General features: G+C 36.8%; 1 protein-coding gene across 1 annotated transcript in view; it reads left to right on the top strand.

The window, feature by feature from the left end:
- The first annotated feature begins 2,443 nt into the window (after positions 1-2,443).
- Positions 2,444-19,871, top strand: part of LOC129566888 (homeotic protein spalt-major-like) — a 29,949-nt gene continuing 12,521 nt past the window's right edge. Inside the window, exon 1 of the mRNA XM_055443259.1 lies at positions 2,444-4,163. Coding sequence (XP_055299234.1) covers positions 4,025-4,163 — 139 coding nt within the window. The 5' untranslated portion in view covers positions 2,444-4,024. The remainder of the gene's footprint in view (positions 4,164-19,871) is intronic.

Below are 19,871 nucleotides of genomic sequence, written 5' to 3'. Positions count from 1 at the left end.
ACAATATTCAATGCATATGAATGCAATCAGCCACAAAAACTCGGCAACGAATTTAAATTTAAACTCGCAATTAAACAAAGGAATAAGTAAAATGAAGTGAAAAAAAAACAAACAAATCCAATGAATATTCAATTCTCTCATAGAAATGAGTTCATAAAGATAAATTTATCAAACGTTTGTTCGCTCATAAAATCGTGCAATGGAAAAATTCGACTTTCTGCTTTGGTACTACGATTTGAGCTACGGTTTTTTCAACTAATTTTGGTTTCGACGTAATTTCATATGCGAAACAAGTAGGCAATTATCCTTAAAAAATGTCAAAGTGGAAGTAGAACTTTTCTTTGGAACTTTCATTTCATATAGAAAATGAAGAAATAGACTTCTTCATGGACTTTCTTCTCAGGTTTTTTTTTGTGTGGATTTTTTTTGTTGACTTTTGCGGTCATTTATTGATTATTTTTTCATTCCAAATAATTTTTTTCCCTAAGAAAAAAAAATACCTTTCACAATCATCTCAACGAAAACATATTCCTCGTCGTGTCATGTGTCTTTGTTTTGCTTTTGCAAGTTCCTTTTTCGTCGATAGCAGTGTTTATTCAAAGGTTCTGTTTTCCCACGAACAAAGTGCTAAGAAACTGACACCAGTGTGATTTACGCGTTCAGCGCGAGCGTTGTGTCGTGTCGATAAACTTGATCCTATCTCGCACACATGAAAATCGATTACCGGTTATTCGAATTCAGAGCTCTTTCAGCTCACACATGCAAAACACGCCGTTGCTGCCTATATTTCGTTGTTTGCAAGTGTGCGAAAAACAAAGCTTCGAAATCGATCGAAATAGAAAACAGCAACCGACGATTTCCCCTGTAATTCGACTCTTACATTGCTCTGCCACGTAGTTACCCTTCGATCTGTTGAACCTCCACGGAAAACGTTCATATTATCCAATAAAATTAAGTTTGAGTAAATAAGGTCGAATTTGAGCCGAAATCAATTTTTCAATTATGAAAATGTTGAAAAAAAAAATGAAGGAATTTTCATTTTTATCAAAATTCGACAATTTTGAACTAAATCAAATGATTTATAAACGTAATTCGTACTAACAAATTTTCGCTCTCCGAAATTCGATTCTAATTAAAATCCATGTGAAACGAAACAAATAGTGTCTTATCAAAATTGTCTCTAGAAATTTTCAACCGTATTCCAATACTTTTACTACGAAGAAGAAGAAGACGACGACGAAGAATAGGAAACTCGATTCGATAAACCATCGGAAAAAAGCTCTCGATTAATTGTATGTTCCGTTTGGAGCATATTGTTCTAGCCTTGGATTCGAAACCATATTCCAGTAGCTTCAATAATAACTCCGCCTTTAAAATGTCAGAATGTTATCAAAACATAGAACATAGCAGTTGAACATGGGCAAAGAATAAAAATGAAAAAAAAGCGAATGGGAAAAAATACACGTACGAAAGAATGGGATCGGGGCGAAGGAAGCGGGAGAAAAAAAAACGAGTCCGTATGAAACGCGCAAAATTTACGAATACATGCGAGAGGACGATGCGAGGAATAAAGAAGAAGCGACAGCCGCAGCAGCAGCAGAATAAGAAGTATACACACAGCACACACAGTACACGGAATATCTCTCGATGGCGATATAATATAACTAGAAAAAGAATAGCCCCACTTTATGGTGTATGCGCGTGATTCAAATTGCACAGTGTTGGAAGTTGTTCCTAGTGTGTGTGTGTGAGTTTTCGAGTCCCAATGAAAATGTTCTAAGATGCGATGGTAGTTCGCACCCAGAGTATGCTATATAAAGTGCAAAAACGGCAAGCACCAAGAGCGTATCGGTGTGTTCCTCTCTGCCAATGTATGCGTTAGTATTTCTCCAACTTTGGAGCGAATACCGTTTGGGTATGTGTAGCATGATATTGGTGTTGGTAACCGTGGTCTGTGCACCCATTGCACGCTTCGTCATGTATCCGAACGCAGTGGTTCCCATTGAATATGCTTATCGAAATCGCGTCTAAATTCACAGAGCATTTGTGTTCTTCGGCAATGTCAAAACTTTTCGACGGCGATGCTTTCGTCGTGCGTTTTTCTTTCATTCGCTCATTACAGTCTTGGCAATTTTCATCACACGGTGTGTGCGTGCAATGCATTTGTATGTGTGACGCGCGCGATATGTGTTCGCAGAGCGAGAGAAAAGCCTTTTGGCTTTGGTGTGTTGATGCTTCTTGCTTTGATGTATGCGTTTGTTGTTCTCTCGGCGCAAAAATCTTTAAATCCAGCGAAAAATGTATGCGATGAGAAATCACCGAAAGCGCACGGGCACTACGAATCGTGAACACAGAGAAAAACAATCGACGGCACAAAAAAAAACGCAACTATCCAACAGAAACGAGTGGCAATAAGAGCAGTAACAACGTACATTTTCTTATTTATTTATTTTTTTTCCTTCGTATAATTCGCCGTTTTCGACAATCGTCGTCGCAACGTAAGATGTTGATGGTTAGGTGCACACACGGTGTGTCCCGTTTGCCGTCAATGTATGAGTTTTCGATACTGACGTTGATATCTATGTGGTGATTTTGCTATTTTGTTTTCAACAAACGGCGAGAAGGTTGTTGTTGTTGGTGCTGCGTTTTTTTTTCGTCTTCTTCAATTCAATTCGTACCGTTTTACCGTTTCGGTTCTTAGTTCTTGGCATTCGGTGCAAATGCGTACGCGTACATACGGCTTCGAGAGCGATGAGTAGTGTGTGTATTGCCTGAATTATACGTTCAGCTCTGCTATCGACCGACCGACAACGCCACACCGTCGTTTATGATCGAACTGGAAATTTTTTATTGTGTTTATTGTTGTGTGAATTTGGAGCGAATATACACAATATATTTGTTGGATCGCGTCTATTCGCTTTGTCGACTTGTTTTTTGTGTGTTGTTGTTGCGTTTGTTCTTGTGCTGACCGGGCTTTGAAAAGTGTTCATTCGTCGAGGATTATTGAAAATATAGATTTTTATAAACATTTCAAATCAGAAGAAGAGACTTAAAACAGTTTTATTACCCGTTTTTTTCTGAGTTTTGGTCGTGGTAGTCTCTTGTGTGGTGATTTTGTGTGCTTTGATTCTAAACTTTTGAATGTGTCGGCCTAAGAATTTACATCGATGATTCTACGATTCAATATTCAGGGTAGGAAAAAAATCAGTTAAAAAAATTGGTTGCGTGCAAAAGTGTCAATTCGTGCTCAAAATTGGATCGATGATGATGTAATACAGGGCAAGAATATCGTCAAAAAAAAGCCCAAGTAGTGTACACACAGCATCAAGTGATACAAACAAACGTTGAAAATCGCAAGGCGACACCACAACACGAAACCATTCACGTAAGACAGAGACGCAAGGTTTAACTGTAATCGATTCGGGGCTGCTTTTTTTCGATGTGTTGCCATTTTTATTGAAATGCGATAAAAAAAAAACCGAGTACGAAAGAAGAATTGAAAGCGTATAAAAAAGGAAAACCTTTGCACATGCCGATATCAATTCAATCAGTCGTTGAAGGATATCGGATCCACATTGACGGATTTTTCTCGTTTTCCTTTTTCGGTGCGCGCTCCTCAGTTCATCGTTCTTTTTTTTGCTTGCTTTTTGTTCATTGTGCCTCAGTTCATCGGTTTTCGGAATAAGTTTATTGTGAACTAAGGGTTAAAACGGACGTTTCCATAAAAGAGTAAAGAAAAGAGAGAAGAAGTTTTTGTTGAGTGAAAATTCCATTTTGGTTTCGAGACGCATTGTTTTTCCTCGGTTCAAAGATTGGTGAATGCTAACGAACGTATCAGTTAAATTAACAATGTTGAAGTTTTGATTAAAACCAGCAGACAATGTTGCTAGTTCCATTAATTAAAGTGATATCAACATCAAATCGCAGCGAATGACTTTCTTGATATTCTTTCGGGCCAAAGTGAATTGAGTCGCTGTACACACTAACACACACATATACGCGCGCGCACCAACGACCAACTATTATGTCCAGACGAAAACAACTGCGACCATTCAAAGTACAAGATGACGATGATGACAGCAATGCAAAGCAAAACAAGAGTGCAGATAACGGTCTTTCGACTTCGTCAAATGGTCACAGTACCTATGAAGCGCATACATCCAGTAAGTTTGATTTGGAATATTTACTCTACCTGTTTATGACCACGGGCAATCGAACTATTCGGTTTTTCCCAATCGAAAATTACTCGAAAACCGGTCGGAAGTGACGATAAAGCGCATTTATTTGATAAATATGATTTGTTAATTCAACAAATTTGGTTCACTTTAGAGACATTTTGTCTCTGAACAGAGTGTTTGTTGACATTTTTGCCCTGAACATTTGTATTTTATTGAAGTTATTTGGATTTTTTCGATTAACGATGAATCAATGATTCATTGAATCATCGTTTATAATTTGATTTTGACTAATTTCTATCTCAAACAAAAACATCGACTTGAAAGTCGAAAAAGAATTCATTTTCTGTTGAATTCTTTGTATTTTGAGTGACAAACTCGCTATTTCTTTCGAAAACCTCCTTACTTTCTGTGCATAAATGGTCAATTTAAAAGTCTTTGATGTTACCTCATCATCTACTGGAGAAAAAAAAACCCGTCGAAAAAGCAATTAAACTGGAAAATTGCGTTTCCTGCTTCAAAAAAGTGTACTAATCACGTGCTCCATAATGAAACTGCCATTTGAAGTGTGCTTTACAATCACCTTAATTTATAAATCAAAGTAAATTACTACAAAACCGAGTTTTTTCGTACATTGTTTCCAAAATTGGTGGCTTAAAAAAAGGAATGTGCGAATGTCATTCGATCGACTAATTTCCAAATGGAATTCAAATTAAGTTAAATTTTGGTTGGAAAGAAAATGCTAGACAAAAAAAATTAGGAGCACAAATCAAAAGTGGAATAAAATGTAAAGCAGAATGGTGGACAGCGTTTGGGTACCAATTAAAAATCACCGAAAATGTGTGAAATGAACGGAATAAAAAAAAAGTAGCAATTTGACAACGGAAGCGTGGCAAAAGAGTAACAACGACAGAAAAAAATGGTTTCTTTCTTTCTTTTGTTGTGGTGGTGCTGGCGATCGATAAAAGTTATGTATATGAGGAAACGAAAAATGTTCGAATTGTAGATTGGGACCGATGCAGAAGACAATGCCGGAAAGAAAAAACTTAAATATATTTAATTGAAATTAAAGTAATAGGTTTTTTTTCTGTCGTGGTCGTTGGTCTGGTGTGCCACAAATGTAGTAAAATATATTAAATCGAATGCATAATTTAAAATGAATTATTTTTACGTTGTATTTTGTATATGGCGCCATGAACTGCACGTAATTGGCTTAGCTTTTACCATTTGCGTATGATTTTTCGATGTGACTGAAACAGATGAGAGAGAAAAAAGAATCAAACAACAACAATAACAACAACAACAACAGCGTCTCAAGCACACACAAAAAAAGAAACAATTTATATCAAATGACGATTTAGGCAGGAGGGAAAAAAAGTGGAGAGAAATCTTTATTCTCTTTTGTAATGTGTGTTTGTTTTTGTTCACTTCTCAATGCTGGCTGCAAAATTTCATTCGGTAGAACGAAGAAGAGCCCGAACGACGATGAAATGAAGAAAAGAAACATTCTGTGTGTCGTCATGTAGATCACCGTTTGCTTTAATCACTATTTTGCAAATGCATCGAGCACTGTATGTGAATTCGGTGTGTGCTCATGTCGTTTTTTTTGCCCATTCGTTCTTTCTCTCTCGCTCGGGGCTCGCGACCAGACATACAAGTGAATAAAATAAAAACAAAAGCAATACACACATAGGGAGAGATACACACTCGCTGGCAAAACATTCGCAACAAACGACATCGTATGCATATTTATTTTGTCGATATTCAATGAGAAATAAAAATTCAACTAATTGGACATGTTTTCTTTTAAATAATATCGATTTAAGAAGAAACTTTTGCAGCAGCAGCTATAACAACGGCTGTGTGGAGCAACAGCGGCAGCAGCAGCAGCAGCAGCAGCGACAACGGACAGTCGTTCGTCTCTCGTTGGCTGCAACGGAACGAAACGGATAACAGAGATATGCAGCAAAAGAGGCAGAGAAAAATATAAGCGCGCGCGCATTTGCACTAACATAAACAGTGTACGAAAGTAACCGGGCTTCGAGGTAATCGCCATCGATCAGTGCAGACGCAAAACGAGAAAATACAACACGAAAGAGACAGCCAATGCAACAATCACAACAGCCCAACAACAACCGAAATCAAATGTGTGCATATTTCATTTGTATGTTATATTTTCAACGCACTCCGGCGATTCCCTCAATGGCCACTTTTATTCACTTATTCGCATTTGCACAATGAATCAATGTACCTGTGCGCGCGCGTACCGATCAGGCTCTCTTTCATCGTCATCATCATCATCGTCGTTGTTTGGGGCACCGGCGAAAAGGCGATATTGTTCCAGTGCAATAATCCCACGGCCGGCTGTTGTCAATATGTATGCATTTTTTTTTGCATATCGCAATGAACGTCGTCGGCACACACGGACACGAAGCGAACCTCTCATTCCGAATGCCTTAATCAAAAATATCAACGAAATAAACGAAAATGAAAATTTATTTGTTTGCATGCGACTGCGTTGTTTGCTCCATCTTTTTCTTCACAACTTTGTTTCTTTTCTTTCGTTTTTGTTCAACCAGCGTGGCTTTTGCAAAGAATCAGAAGAGAAAAAAAACGAAGAAGAAATAGAAGAAAACGCTTGGCATGCAAATTGAAAACTGGAATCGACCATATGCACACACCAAACTAGCCATATATTTGATCAGATATTGACGCAGTCCTCATCGATTCTTTCAGATTCGCTATTGCAAGTGCAACCAGAGCCAAAAGAAATAGAGAAATTTGAATGTTATCTTTGGGTGTTTTTTGCTTGCCTTCTTGTCTTCACCGAGCAGAACTCAAGTGGTGTTTTGTGACCTGCCTGTGTGTGTATAGTTTAATTTTCAAATTCTCTTTCGCATATTCTACGCTGCGTCGTGGTAACCGTGCTAATCACACTATTTTCCGTAGGGTCTAAATGTCACCTTTCTCAATTATTTATTCGTTGCTCTCAAAAAATCGACTTCGCCGAACCAACCGAACGAAATTCCATCCGAATCGTTCATATCGTTTATTTGCATTTGCAAACGTGTACACGGAATCGATTCTGTAGCATGCGTGTAGCTCAGCTCTTCGTCATGTACGGCCCCGTTTAATTAATTCATTCGAACTCAGCGAAAAACGAAGTCACAAATAAAATATTTTCGCAGGCGATCGAGAGTCAATAAAATGTTAATCGGCTATCGAGAGAGGATGGAACGCATTGGTGTTATGGCTTTAAAGGTTATTCCGTTTTCTCTCTCTCTCTCTCGCTGTTTCATTCATCTCACACACACACATACAGGCCAGCCGATCCGAAGGACGCATTGTTTATGATAGAGAAGCGATTTTCAAAAACCGAAAGGCTACTGGTTTTTCGCTTCGTTTCGTATGATTCGATCTTTATTTATTCGATCGTTCTGCTTTTCGAAAGTACAATGCGTACGGTTTTTCGGGCCGAAGCATACAGCAAATTCGACTTCTACCGTTTTTTTTTCCATTTAAGAATCGTGTGCTGAAAGAAAAAAACGCAATCCAATCGAATATGAATGGGTTTTTACTGCCACGGCTGCCCACTATTTATTGCCAATTTAGAGCACTTTTGTTATTATTATATAGTACGCCTTCGTCTCTTTCATATGTATTACTTACTACTCGCTGGTTACAAACATAATGATGAAAAAAAAACTACACCAAAATAAAAATAAAGTCATCATTATGATTGTTAATGCTTTCACATGTGTATGTGTATGTGTAGTAATAACAATTGGCAAACAAACGTCTAAATAATTCGTTACACGTAACGTAATAATGATAGAGTCGCACAATACCTTCTTCTTCTTTTAGCTGGCCGGCAATCGCCCAAATGGCATTGTTTACGCATTTACCCATTTAAAAAACCAACCGTTGTCAAAAACCTGAATTGCACGCATTTTTTTCCATTGGCATTTTTCTGATTGTTCTGGCATTGTTATTGTTGTTTTTGTTTTCAATGAAAAGTGAAAACTTTGAACCGAATTACGGGCAAATGCAAACGGTAATTGATAAAATGTGCACAAATACTGGGTTTGATATCAATGTTCGTTAGTTGAATCAATTGCGGTTTTTAGGTGAGTGTGTGCTGCTCTGATCAGCAGCGTTCTATGGTTGACTGTAACACGTGGGATCAAGTGGTTTTTCGATGCATTCCGAGCACAAAGTAATGCACGAGACTCGATTACAATCAAATACAAAATAATGTTTGAATAGAAAATTAACAAAATCAACGAAATACCAGCTCAAATTCGGAAACACAAACGAGAAATGGAGAAACGAGCGCAGATTAAGCATAAATTCAGTAATAGTATGAATGAGTAAGCAGAAATGTGTTATTTTTCAAGAGAAATAAGTTGAAACTCCAGTTTAAGTGGAGCTCATGAGAGAGAGAGTGAAAATTTACTTGAATTAAGCCAAAATATGCTGAAAACAAGGCAAATATGAACAAAAACTACGCAACACCAGTAAATATAACAAATTTATGCATTGAATTTCGCATTCTCAACTACAGAGCACACAAAAAACAGGCATTTTCAAAGGTTAAATAGGAAAAATCAACTGTATGAACCATATTTTGATTGCGTAGTTTATGTTGACTGCCGGTAATTTGGTTATATTTGGTTCGATGCGATACCCGATTGAGAAGTCAACTATGATTTCTCTAATGAATTGCATTTCAATTCACCACATCAATTGGTGGAACAAGCCACGCGTTTTCTTCAAACGCGTCGTTCAGTCTCTCTCTCTCTCTCTCTCTCTCTCTCTCTCTCTATCTCTCCGCCTCTACCTCTCTTTCTCTCTCTGTCACTTTGGTCACAAACGTTCCGAGAGCACCAAATCGATAGCGCACAGCAAATAAAGACATTTAAATTCGGTTTTACTTCGACAATTTGTGCCAATACACATCCCACTCACGCACAATCTCTCTGTTTCTATCTCCTTTTTGCCATTCGTGTCGTGGATGTTGTGTATGTGCTTTCTAACGTTGTGAAAATACACACAGCAGTGACATTTCTCATCGTGAACCAGCGTAGAACATATTGCACACGATATATTCACAGCGAATGAACGAACGCGCAGAGAGATGCAAAGCATTCAAAAGGCAATACCATATCCATGTCAATAACTCTATTTGGTTATTCTGTTATTCGCTTAGTTTGCCGAATCACACACAAATACACACACTCACACACAGTGGCGGCTCTCTTTTGACAAACGAACTATTTGCTGTAATTAATATCGATCTGGTTTTGCCACACTGCTACTGTTTGCCGATGTCGAACGAAAACACAAAACCCCAGCCAAATAATTGGGTTCATTTGCTGTATTATGTCTCATATTTGTTTATTTCATTCCTCTCTTCTTCATGCGGCCGATTGCGCGCATTCAGCTCTTTTTTCCTCCTCATCGCACGTTCTCTCTCTCTCTCTCTCTCTCTCTGCTACGTTTTTTTAAACGCCCGCACATAATCGCATCATACATTTTATGAAAACCCACAATCAAATATTAAACACACCAAAAATACGTGACTAGAATACTAAAATCAATTTAAATAGACCAATTGCAAAGCCCCTCGCTTCGAACAACTAATGCATTCCACCATTTTTACAATGAAAATGGTCTACAAAATTTTAACTAAAAAACAATTTTGAAATTGATGAAAGTGTGCGCTGCGCTGTGCACACAGTGTTTTAACAAGTCCGTTAACCGAAATTGAAATGAGTTCACTTTGAATGGTTTTTTTTTCTCGGTTGCCACATTCAAAGCGGTAGCTCATTTTGATAATAAATTCCGTTTTGAAGAAGAAAAAAAGCTCAAATATTCTCGCAATCAAACCAATGATCATTTTACTTCATAGAGCCATTCATTTGGAATTCATTGTTCTAACCGCTCATCATTTTTAATATTCATAGCTGCTCAGAGATATCAAATGAGTAGACAAACAAATATAGAGAAAGAACGAGTGCGACACATATTACAGGAGAGCAAGAGAAATGAAGACCGACTGAGCGAGGAATAAAAAAAATATATCATATATTCATGTGAAGTCCGAGATATAAATTCATAACTCGGCTTAAATCATGGCAATTAAATGAAGAGTGAATATTTCTGTGTGCACTTGTTGGTCTGTCGTATGTTTCAAATGGCTTCATTTTACGTGACGAACGTTTTTTTTCTACTTGAAATTTTATGTCGGCCACAGCAAAATCAAACGTTTCGGTAGCAACAAGAGATTCTTAACACTTGATTTGATCAAGGCGGCATTTCATTTTTTCCTCTCGAACACTTTATGAATTCTAATATTTTCATATTTAACAGCAAAATGTGTGCATTTTAAACAATTTTTTATTGACTTTCTGCTTTCGAACTATTAAACAAGTGCTTAAACGTCCCGGCAACTATTCAAACATTTTCGTTGTGGAGTTGACGACGTCAACTATGAAATCGGTGCTTCATAGAGCATAGGAGAGACTAATGCATGCTAATACAAATTTATTCGTTTAAATTCTAACTAAAAAGATCCATCCGAAAATTTGGAATCCACATTGAAACTGAATAAAAATGGATTTGTTAGCCATTCAGAGATCCTTTGGAAGCGATTACAACATCAATGGGCCGCAACGCAATGAAAATTCATTATCATACAAATTATTATTGAATTTTGTTTTTTCGTCTCATGAAATATTCAAAAATTGTTCCAACCACGAGATAGTCCTCCGTTTTCTTTTTGAAGTGAAATGAAATGCGTTTGCCTCGTAATATCCTGCTTTTTTTTTGGGGGGTAAAAATGAAATTTTACGACACCAGCATAAATGAAATGCTGTCTGGTGAGGGCATGAAATATGGACGCAGACACAAACACATAAATTATCAATTTCAAAACATTTGGCACGAAAAACCAATACATTTCGATCGAATTGAGCACGCGTCAATGCCTTTTAAAATGCGTACTTCCAGTGAATTAGTTTGGTTTTCAAATGGTTCAACGAAAAATATGGTCATCAATTTAAACATTTCGAAATGAAATGGCAGTTGAATGTTACATGGGAATATTTGCGTCAAAGATGTTTCTACAACAACAAGAATGTTCTGGTCTGACTTTAAATGGAAATGCATTTCGAAAATGTGCATGGTTCCATTAAGAGTGTTGGATATTCAATATAAACTCATTTGAGCTGAAAATGGAACAGAAAATGCATCTGATTCTCTGAGAAAATTATGTGCACTTTGACTAGTAAACAAATTCTCCAGCGCATTTGTTTGTTTTGCGATAGAAATCGCAAAATCCTCCACCCAATTACAGCTCTTCGATAAAAATATACTGGAAAATGATGCAAACGAAGGCATAAAACAAAAACCTCGTTTGATTATTACATTGAAAGTAGGGAATAAAAAATCAATAGTTCTATTCATTCGGCCATTGATGTGGCAGTGATTGGATGGTTTATCCAATGTCTTTAATATGATTAAATTTAATTAATGAAATGAAATTCATAAGGTTTCCATTAGAGAGAAAATTAAATGAGATTTTTTTTCTCTGCTAGCGTCTATATAATTTGTTTATAGACACAGTCAGTGATGAGAATGTTTGATAAAAATTCACATACAAACCAGCAAAGCATATCGATTTCCTTGGTATAGTCCATTGAATCACATTTCAATTATTTTCACGTTTGTTGTGTGTGCGTTGGGATCATTTCGAATTTATGTCAATATTTTTAGAGAGCTTTGGTCACATGGAATTGATACGCTTGCATATATGATTAGCAGAATGAACGAAGACATTGAGTGCTTCAATGGATACGCCGACGACGAAACGAAAAAAAAAACATGTGTTTTCGATGGAATTTTTATGTTTTCGCAAATAATCCTATATAAAATATGTCTATGGCTATATCGGGTTGGTCATTAATAATATATACGGAATGTTTTGGTCAAGCATTTAAAGTCGGATTACATAAGCAATGGGTCAGCTTGCAATTTTAAATTATTCACATTAGATGAAATCACATCGGAAATTCAATAAATTCGATTGAGATGTTAAAATCGAAGCGATATTCTCAATGGACCCCATAGCATAGAAAAAGTACACACATAAAACGCAATTCTCTATTTACGCTAACGTGTGTAAATATTTTATAATAGAATCGATTCGATTCAAAGTGTGCACATAGTATACGAATTGAATGTACGTATAAAGGAAACGTATTCACTTTAAAATGACCCTCATTCGCCCCGGTTTTTGGTGCACGTCATGAATGGCAATGCCATAAATAAAACTTTGATAAATTCATTTCGTATAGAAATGATACTTTCAAGTGTTTGCAACCGTCTCTATGTGCTGCTGTTGCTGCTTGTGCACACACGAAACGGAATTGGAATGACACTCAATTGAAAACGATGGAATTGAAAGGAAGCAACGAACAACCACCCTCGTTTGAATGCGAACCCAACTGAAATATAATTGTACGAAATGTTATTATTATGGTTATTGTTAACTAGTACAACAATGCACATTATAAATGTCAAACTGCAATCACTTCCTCCACTTGGTCTGTGTCTGTGTCTGTGTGAGTGTGAGCAAACTCAATGCGATCGCTGTAGCGCGATGATATTCCGTCATATTCTCTTCATTCTTTCGTTTCACACTTTTTCTATTGTAAAAATAGAATTGAGCAGGAACAAGGACAACGACACATTCATACACATCCATATGGAAATGGAAGTTAAATGCTAGGGCGATACATGTTGGTATTGTATTTCACGTGCTGCTAATAACACTGACGCGTGCTTGGCTTCAACAATTACCCCAAAACTATTAGACGAATTTCTCGGCTGTTTTTTTTTTCTTCTCCTCCTCCTCCTTGTTTCCATTCTTTTCGAAACATTCAGGCGTCGAGACGATACGATGTGTTTGCACAATATGATTGAAATCAGTGGAATTCGAACGATATGCCTGACATGAGCGGGAGATGGAGGAAGAGGCCAAATCGTTTAAACCAAGTTCAAGCACAGGGAAAACTATTCCAAAAATAGGAAATTATGAATTTGATACACAGTTCTTTTCTGCCATGGTTTAGCCCCCATATTTGGCCATTCTAATTATGATATTGTAAGACTTTACGTCATTTCAAGTGAATTATTGTCACAAGTGAGTAGAATATATTGCGGTCGGGGGACAACATTCAATGTTGACGCGGAAAAAAATGACGTACATGAAATGTTTATTTTTGGAATTTGTTCCCAAATCAAATGAATTATTACATTGCTGATGATACCGAATATTCAAATGCGGAAGACACATTTAAATTATTTCATTTGCCGAGGTGTTTTCTTTTCGGTTATCATTTTCAGCAAGGGAAACAGTCATATTTTCAATCCACACTATAATGAACAGGATCTATAGGTATATTCTTTTGCCATGGAAATAAGTAGCATATGTTCAATCGAAAGTAGAGCCATAAATTTGTCAAAAAATTTGGATCATCTTTCATCATCACCCAATTCAATTTCCAAACCGAGGCCAATGTATCAAAATCACCTTCTTTCGATGAAGTACACTTTTGCGTGTTTCTTTTTGATTTGGGATCTGAAGAAGAAATAATGTCTGGTTTCATTACGATCTCGATTCGTTTAAATGTTAGATGAATATTCATCTTAAATGTTGCGTTCGTTTACTTTTAAGTTTTAGTTTATTTTCTTTGAATCAGTATTGAATCATCGTTTCAAGTGAAAACATCACTTGTACATCATTTCCAAAATTCTCCAAAGGAAGAGATTTTCGCCATGAAGAAATAGCACTTCCGTTCGTTTGATATTTGAATTGGACAATGAATTCGATTCGAATTGTCGGAATTAGTTTTGAATTTTTTTTTTTAATTCGGTACATCTTGAAAGTGAATTGAGAAACATTTGCATAAGAGCCTGATTTGAACAGAGGTGATTAATACACTTATCGATTAATACATGCTACCAAGACGTCAGGTCATTGTAAAGTGAGTCACTGTACTAAGGGTGTCAGCATCTCGACAGCCTTTTCTCGAAGATACTTGTTGTCGACTGAAAGTGATACGGTATTCGGATGAAAGGCGCAGATGGTCAAGATGAAACGCCTTCCGATGTAAGAGAGAGAGAGAGTAAAAGGGAAAAGAGATATGACACGCACAAGCCTGTCGATGAAACGTACATACGCGTTGCACTTTTTGACGAACAAATGTGCGAAGCAAAAGTGGACAGATGCGAAACATAATTAATATATTTTGATCTAATTTTCCTTGGTTGATGGCATTTTGCCATGCGGATATGTTTTAGTGGCAACCCACGCATCCACGTACAACTTACATCATTAGCAGTACGATTGAGTAAAATCCGAGGTCGTATCCGTTACCATGCAGTAATATCAATGGTTTGCAGCCAAATCAATGGGCTGAACTAAAAGGCGAAATGAAGTCATTAATCTATTGAATCGATTTCAATTGAAATGGCCAGTCGAGAAAATGTACATAAAAATGTTGCGTTTCTGACTGACCACTGCTGTGATCCTGTGTGCCGTTTAAAAATGCATCGCGCCATCACCCGCAGCGTCCGAATATTATCTTTATTGATAAATTTTATTGCGCATCATTTCAACGGATCGCACGTTGATGATGTTGTTTGTTCGCATGATGTGTGTGGAATCGGATCCATTCCTGCATCCATTAAGAAGTGAATGTTCATTAGTTAAAAACACGACACACACACACACAGAGAGAGAGAGAGAGAGAGAGAGAGAGAGATACGAACCATCTTTTTTCGATTATAATAAGCGCTCGCCACCGCCACGATCACCAATTTAGAATTTATATTTATTGATAACTTAATTCCCGAAATTCAATTTTAGTTCACACATTTCTTAATCGAATTTCAAAAAATCGTGTTAGAATTCACGATGACCAAAACACCGTACGAAATTATTATTGTTGTTTTTTTTTCATTTTTCTCATTCTTCGCTCAAAATTGATCTCTGCTTCAAAAACAAATATCGATTTGTGTTGTGCACATGTGTTCCGTATTCGGTAACATTGTATTTACTGTGCAACAACATCAGCACTCATTGAAATTGCTCTCTATGTGGTGGGTGTGTTGCTTGCAGTGCGATGCTATTGTTTGTGCATTTCGGTTCGGTTGACCGATGGTCAAAAGGGCAAAAACTAAAATTTATTACCAATCATTTATTTGTTCCGATGCCCGTTGGGTCAAATCAATACATGCGCGTGCTCAACACAATTCGACAGATGAACATTTTTCAATGTTGTTTTGTTAATGATGATGATGATTTTTGTGCGTATGTGTGATGCTGTTTGATTTTCAATATAATATTAAATTTCACATATTTTTCACAACTTCGTTTGCACATTAAATGGAAATGGGGAAAAAATAGATTCTCTACGAATAGAAAATATTGGAACATTCATTTATATGAAACATTTCAAAGTTGGTGTGCTCGTTGCTGAAATATGTTCTCAGTCGAGAATGTGTGTAATTCGACAGTTGAACATCTTTGGTTGAACCGAATAAAACAATTTATGATTATGATCTCGAGGCAATATATACTATACGCCGCCATCGAAGAATTCACTGCCAAAATAATTGCTAATAAATTTTTTGTTGATTCAATTTCAATGTATATGTGGAAATGTTCTGAGCCTCTATAAGACCGAATCATAGCAATATCATCTGGTTATTATCACGAGCCGAAACAAAACAAAACCATAAAATTTTATTAAAATTTCAGTTAATTTTCAATATAATATTTCGGTTGTTTCGTGTGTATCGAGTGCGTTATTGTTAGTACGAAGTTTAATGGTAGCTGAAGCGAGGCGCAGCAGATGAGAATGTTCAAACATTTGTTGCTTGATCGTAATAAAAATGCGCTTGAAGAAGAAATAAAATAATATAAATTGTATTCCTTCGGCGAAAAATGATGCGTTGTGTAAATATGTATCGTGTGTCGGGGATTCAACAGAAATCAGTCTCTGTTGAGAGGGAGAGAGAAAAAGCCATGAATCCGTGCCGCATCATCATTTTCCATGTAATCGCGTTCTAATTATAATTTCAATGTTATATCAAAGGCTCATCTCTTGATCGTTTATGTGTGGCGCCGAGATGTAGTAGCCACAAAGCGCATAAAAGGAGGCAAAAAACAACAATAATAACATAAAGAAGAACCAAGTTAAGCGACAATTGAAAAATCGTGTGATAATCTTTTGAAACGAGCCATTATTGCATTTTAAACAACAAATATTATCGTCCACAAGCCATAAATTATTTATGCATACATGACACTACATTATCTCAATAAAATCAATCGTCACTCGCTACACTTGACACACGTGAACGAATGAACGACGCCTGTACTGACCGTACGCGCTGACAAATCTTCCATTTTGAAAAATCGTTTCGTTTTTTCTTTTTTCTTTCGAACGACGAACTGTCGACAGGAGAATAGATACGATTAAATTTATCGACGGATTTGTTATTTATCACAACAAACTAGCCTCTAATATGATAAATGTCATAAGAATAAACACACGAAAAAAAACCAAACCGTCTTTATGTCATCCATAAATGTTTGGCTGCCGTTTGACTTAGAGAGGTTTAGGCACTCTAAACTATAGAAAACATGTGGCATTTTTGAGAGAGGGAGATAGAGATAGCGAGAGTAAAAAAAAAATGATGCACAAACAATTTCAGTGACATGACGATGACACGCGGTGGAAAAAAAACAACAAAACATGACACACAGTGGATCTAAATCAGTCACCGTTTGCATGGCATTTGTCAGAATGCGATTCGCTTTATGATCACTATCGCATGATCATCACCGGCGACGATGGCTACAACAACAACTCTACGAATAAGACGCGCCGCGTCACTTTGTGTACAACTCAAGTTATGAAAATGAATATCATTTCAAAGGGTTTTGCGTTCTTCGTCGGTTTTGTTGCGCTTGTTGAGGTGAAGCGACTTACAAACGAACCTATAAACGGTGTAAATGAGACGTTAATACGTAACGTCGACAGAGGCAATTAATCATTTACATTTCGGCGTTTGGTGTTTTGTGTGTCGGGCGCGAATGTACCGACACATTCACGCATCACATCCAAACTAAACAAACAAACGCATGTAATATGTTTATACGGTTGCGGTGACTTTATTTTGCCAATGCGAGATGCAAGTAGCGCCAGCCAAAAAGAGTTTCTCTCATTCCATTTTGACGCGCCAAGAATTTTGACTCGGTATTTTCCAATTTCACACCAGAAATTCCAGAAATTTTGTTACAATTTTTCAAAAAAAAAAGAAACAACCCGTCAAAGGTGTTTGACGGAGAAAAAAAATGCCTGTTGTCGTCAGTAACAAGAATTAGTCGTTGAAAAATCGGTTGAAATTAGATTGATGGAGCCCATCGAATGGGTGAAGATTAATTGAATGAAAAATTTTAGGCGATTCATTGAATTCGTGTGATTTTATCTACAAATCGACTTAAAGTTGATTGAAATTGTTGTGTTTTATAATTTTTACCTTGAATTGATCGGATTAATAGCGCTGTAAAAGTTTTTGAAGAGAGTTGTTGAGAGACTTAATTTCCTTCACCTTCGCATAATCAGACCCACTCAATTTATATTGCTGATTTTATCATTCAATCCATTTGAACGTAATACACGTCATCGTCATCGTCTTCGTGAGCACAGTTTGCGTGTACGTAAGTCGAGATATATTCACTTGTGTGAAATATTTTACTTATATAGAGAACTAAGCTCAGAGAAGCGTTAAACGGAGAGTCGCCGAAATTGTAATCCAACTTATACGATGTTTGAATTGATATCGCGCTCGCTCGCAAAGTATGGAACATGAAACGACTTTAAGTTTTAGATTTATTAAATGCTTTGAGGCAGCCACACCATAGTCAGAAATGTTTACAACAAACCCTTTTGATAGTCAGATGAGCGAGCAAGCGAGCGCGCGCGCGTCATCAAGACTGTTGGGTAATGTGAACCCCATTGCATTATGAAACTTCGAAATCCACTTGTGCGGTGTGGAGTGTTGATCGCTATTTGTATATAAGTTTTCATAAAACACCCGATAAATGTATGCCGGAGCCGAGCTCTCGAGTCAAGTTCAAAATGTTTGGAATATTCGTGGAATCGGGAATTAGAAGCGCTTAATAATATAATGAAGTTGTTGTTTTGCATTTAGCTCGTCCCAACCCCGCTCGTGATTTACACCCAAAGCACGATTATGAGGATAATGATATTTTGTGCGCCCGGTCGCTATGCGTGTGTATGTTTGGTGCGGTTTAATGTCGCATATAACAATAATAAACAAAGGTGAATGAGGTTTATCCTTTGATAATTTGCTCGGCTTTAAGTTGGCACTTTGAGCGTACAATTGAACTGTGAAATTGTAATTTGACGTACAAAGCCAAAGGAACTGCGCGCTGTCAATAAAACAAACAAAACAGATCCTTTTCGAGGGTGTTTATTAATATATATAACAACGCGATATAATATTTTCGGCGGGTACACCATTTGACTTGATGGCGTGAATATGGCGGTTTGTGTGGTTTTTGTTTTCCTTTCGTCAAAACCGTGCACAACAGCAATTAGATAACAACATTTCTCGCTATAATTTGTTTGTTCGTAGGTGGAGCAAAGTATTCATTTTTTCCGAACTGGATATATATCGATTGCTGTCTATCATTCACCGCAATTAGACATCGCGGCCGTTGATTCGTGTGCCGTTGACTTTCATTTATTTTTATGAATATCATAATTGATTTGGAAAAGTCAATTAGCCACTTACTGACATTACAATCCGATCAACCCATCATTCGAAGAAATATTCCGCTTTTTTTCTCTCTTTTTTCATTGAATGCAATGAAAATGTCACGCGATCAAAACGATTCAACCAACGGACAACTGTTTGTTGAGTTTTTTTTGTTCATCGCAAAATAATGAGCCAACAAATGGAAATGAAATGCCAGGCTCAACGAAATGATATATATAAAATCGCAGTAATATCAATAATGTGATCGGCTATTTTATTGCTCAAAACGTTCATCACATTCAATCCACTCCCATTAAAATAAAATTTATTACATACGACTTTGGCTCTGGCTTCTCAACTTCTTGTTTCCCTTCTCATGATAACACTGTGGCCATCGTCATCATTGACTTTCCGAACCATTCAAATTTTTACTGCTTCACTTTATTTCGTTGGGCCAGAGTCGAATTCACTGCCGCCGTTCCCGTTCCCTACGTTGTGTCCGATTCAGTCTTTTATTTAGTGATTAATTAAATAATTAATTATTGAATCGATTTTATTTATTTTTCTATTTATTCGATAGATTCTTATCAAAAATCCAACAAATGGACGTGGTGTTTACATCTCATGCTCTTGTTTTTTGTTTCGTATATGAATAGAAAAAAAAAACGGAAAAATGTCTGCTGCTGACAATAAAGTCTCATTTAAAATGCTTTTACCCATTTGTACTGCCTGAATTGAAACTAATCACTCTGATTAGAAAAAGAGAGCATTCGACCAGCTTTCACTGGTGAAAAGAACCGAAATATATCACTCGTGATTTGCGAGCTAGAGAGCATA

This window comes from Sitodiplosis mosellana, unplaced genomic scaffold, assembly GCF_009176505.1.
Source record: "Sitodiplosis mosellana isolate CC-2019 unplaced genomic scaffold, AAFC_SMos_1.0 Smas_scaffold_5, whole genome shotgun sequence".
Classification (NCBI taxonomy): domain Eukaryota; kingdom Metazoa; phylum Arthropoda; class Insecta; order Diptera; family Cecidomyiidae; genus Sitodiplosis; species Sitodiplosis mosellana.
Note: the sequence above shows the minus strand (reverse complement) of the source record. Positions and strands in the feature narration are given on the sequence as shown.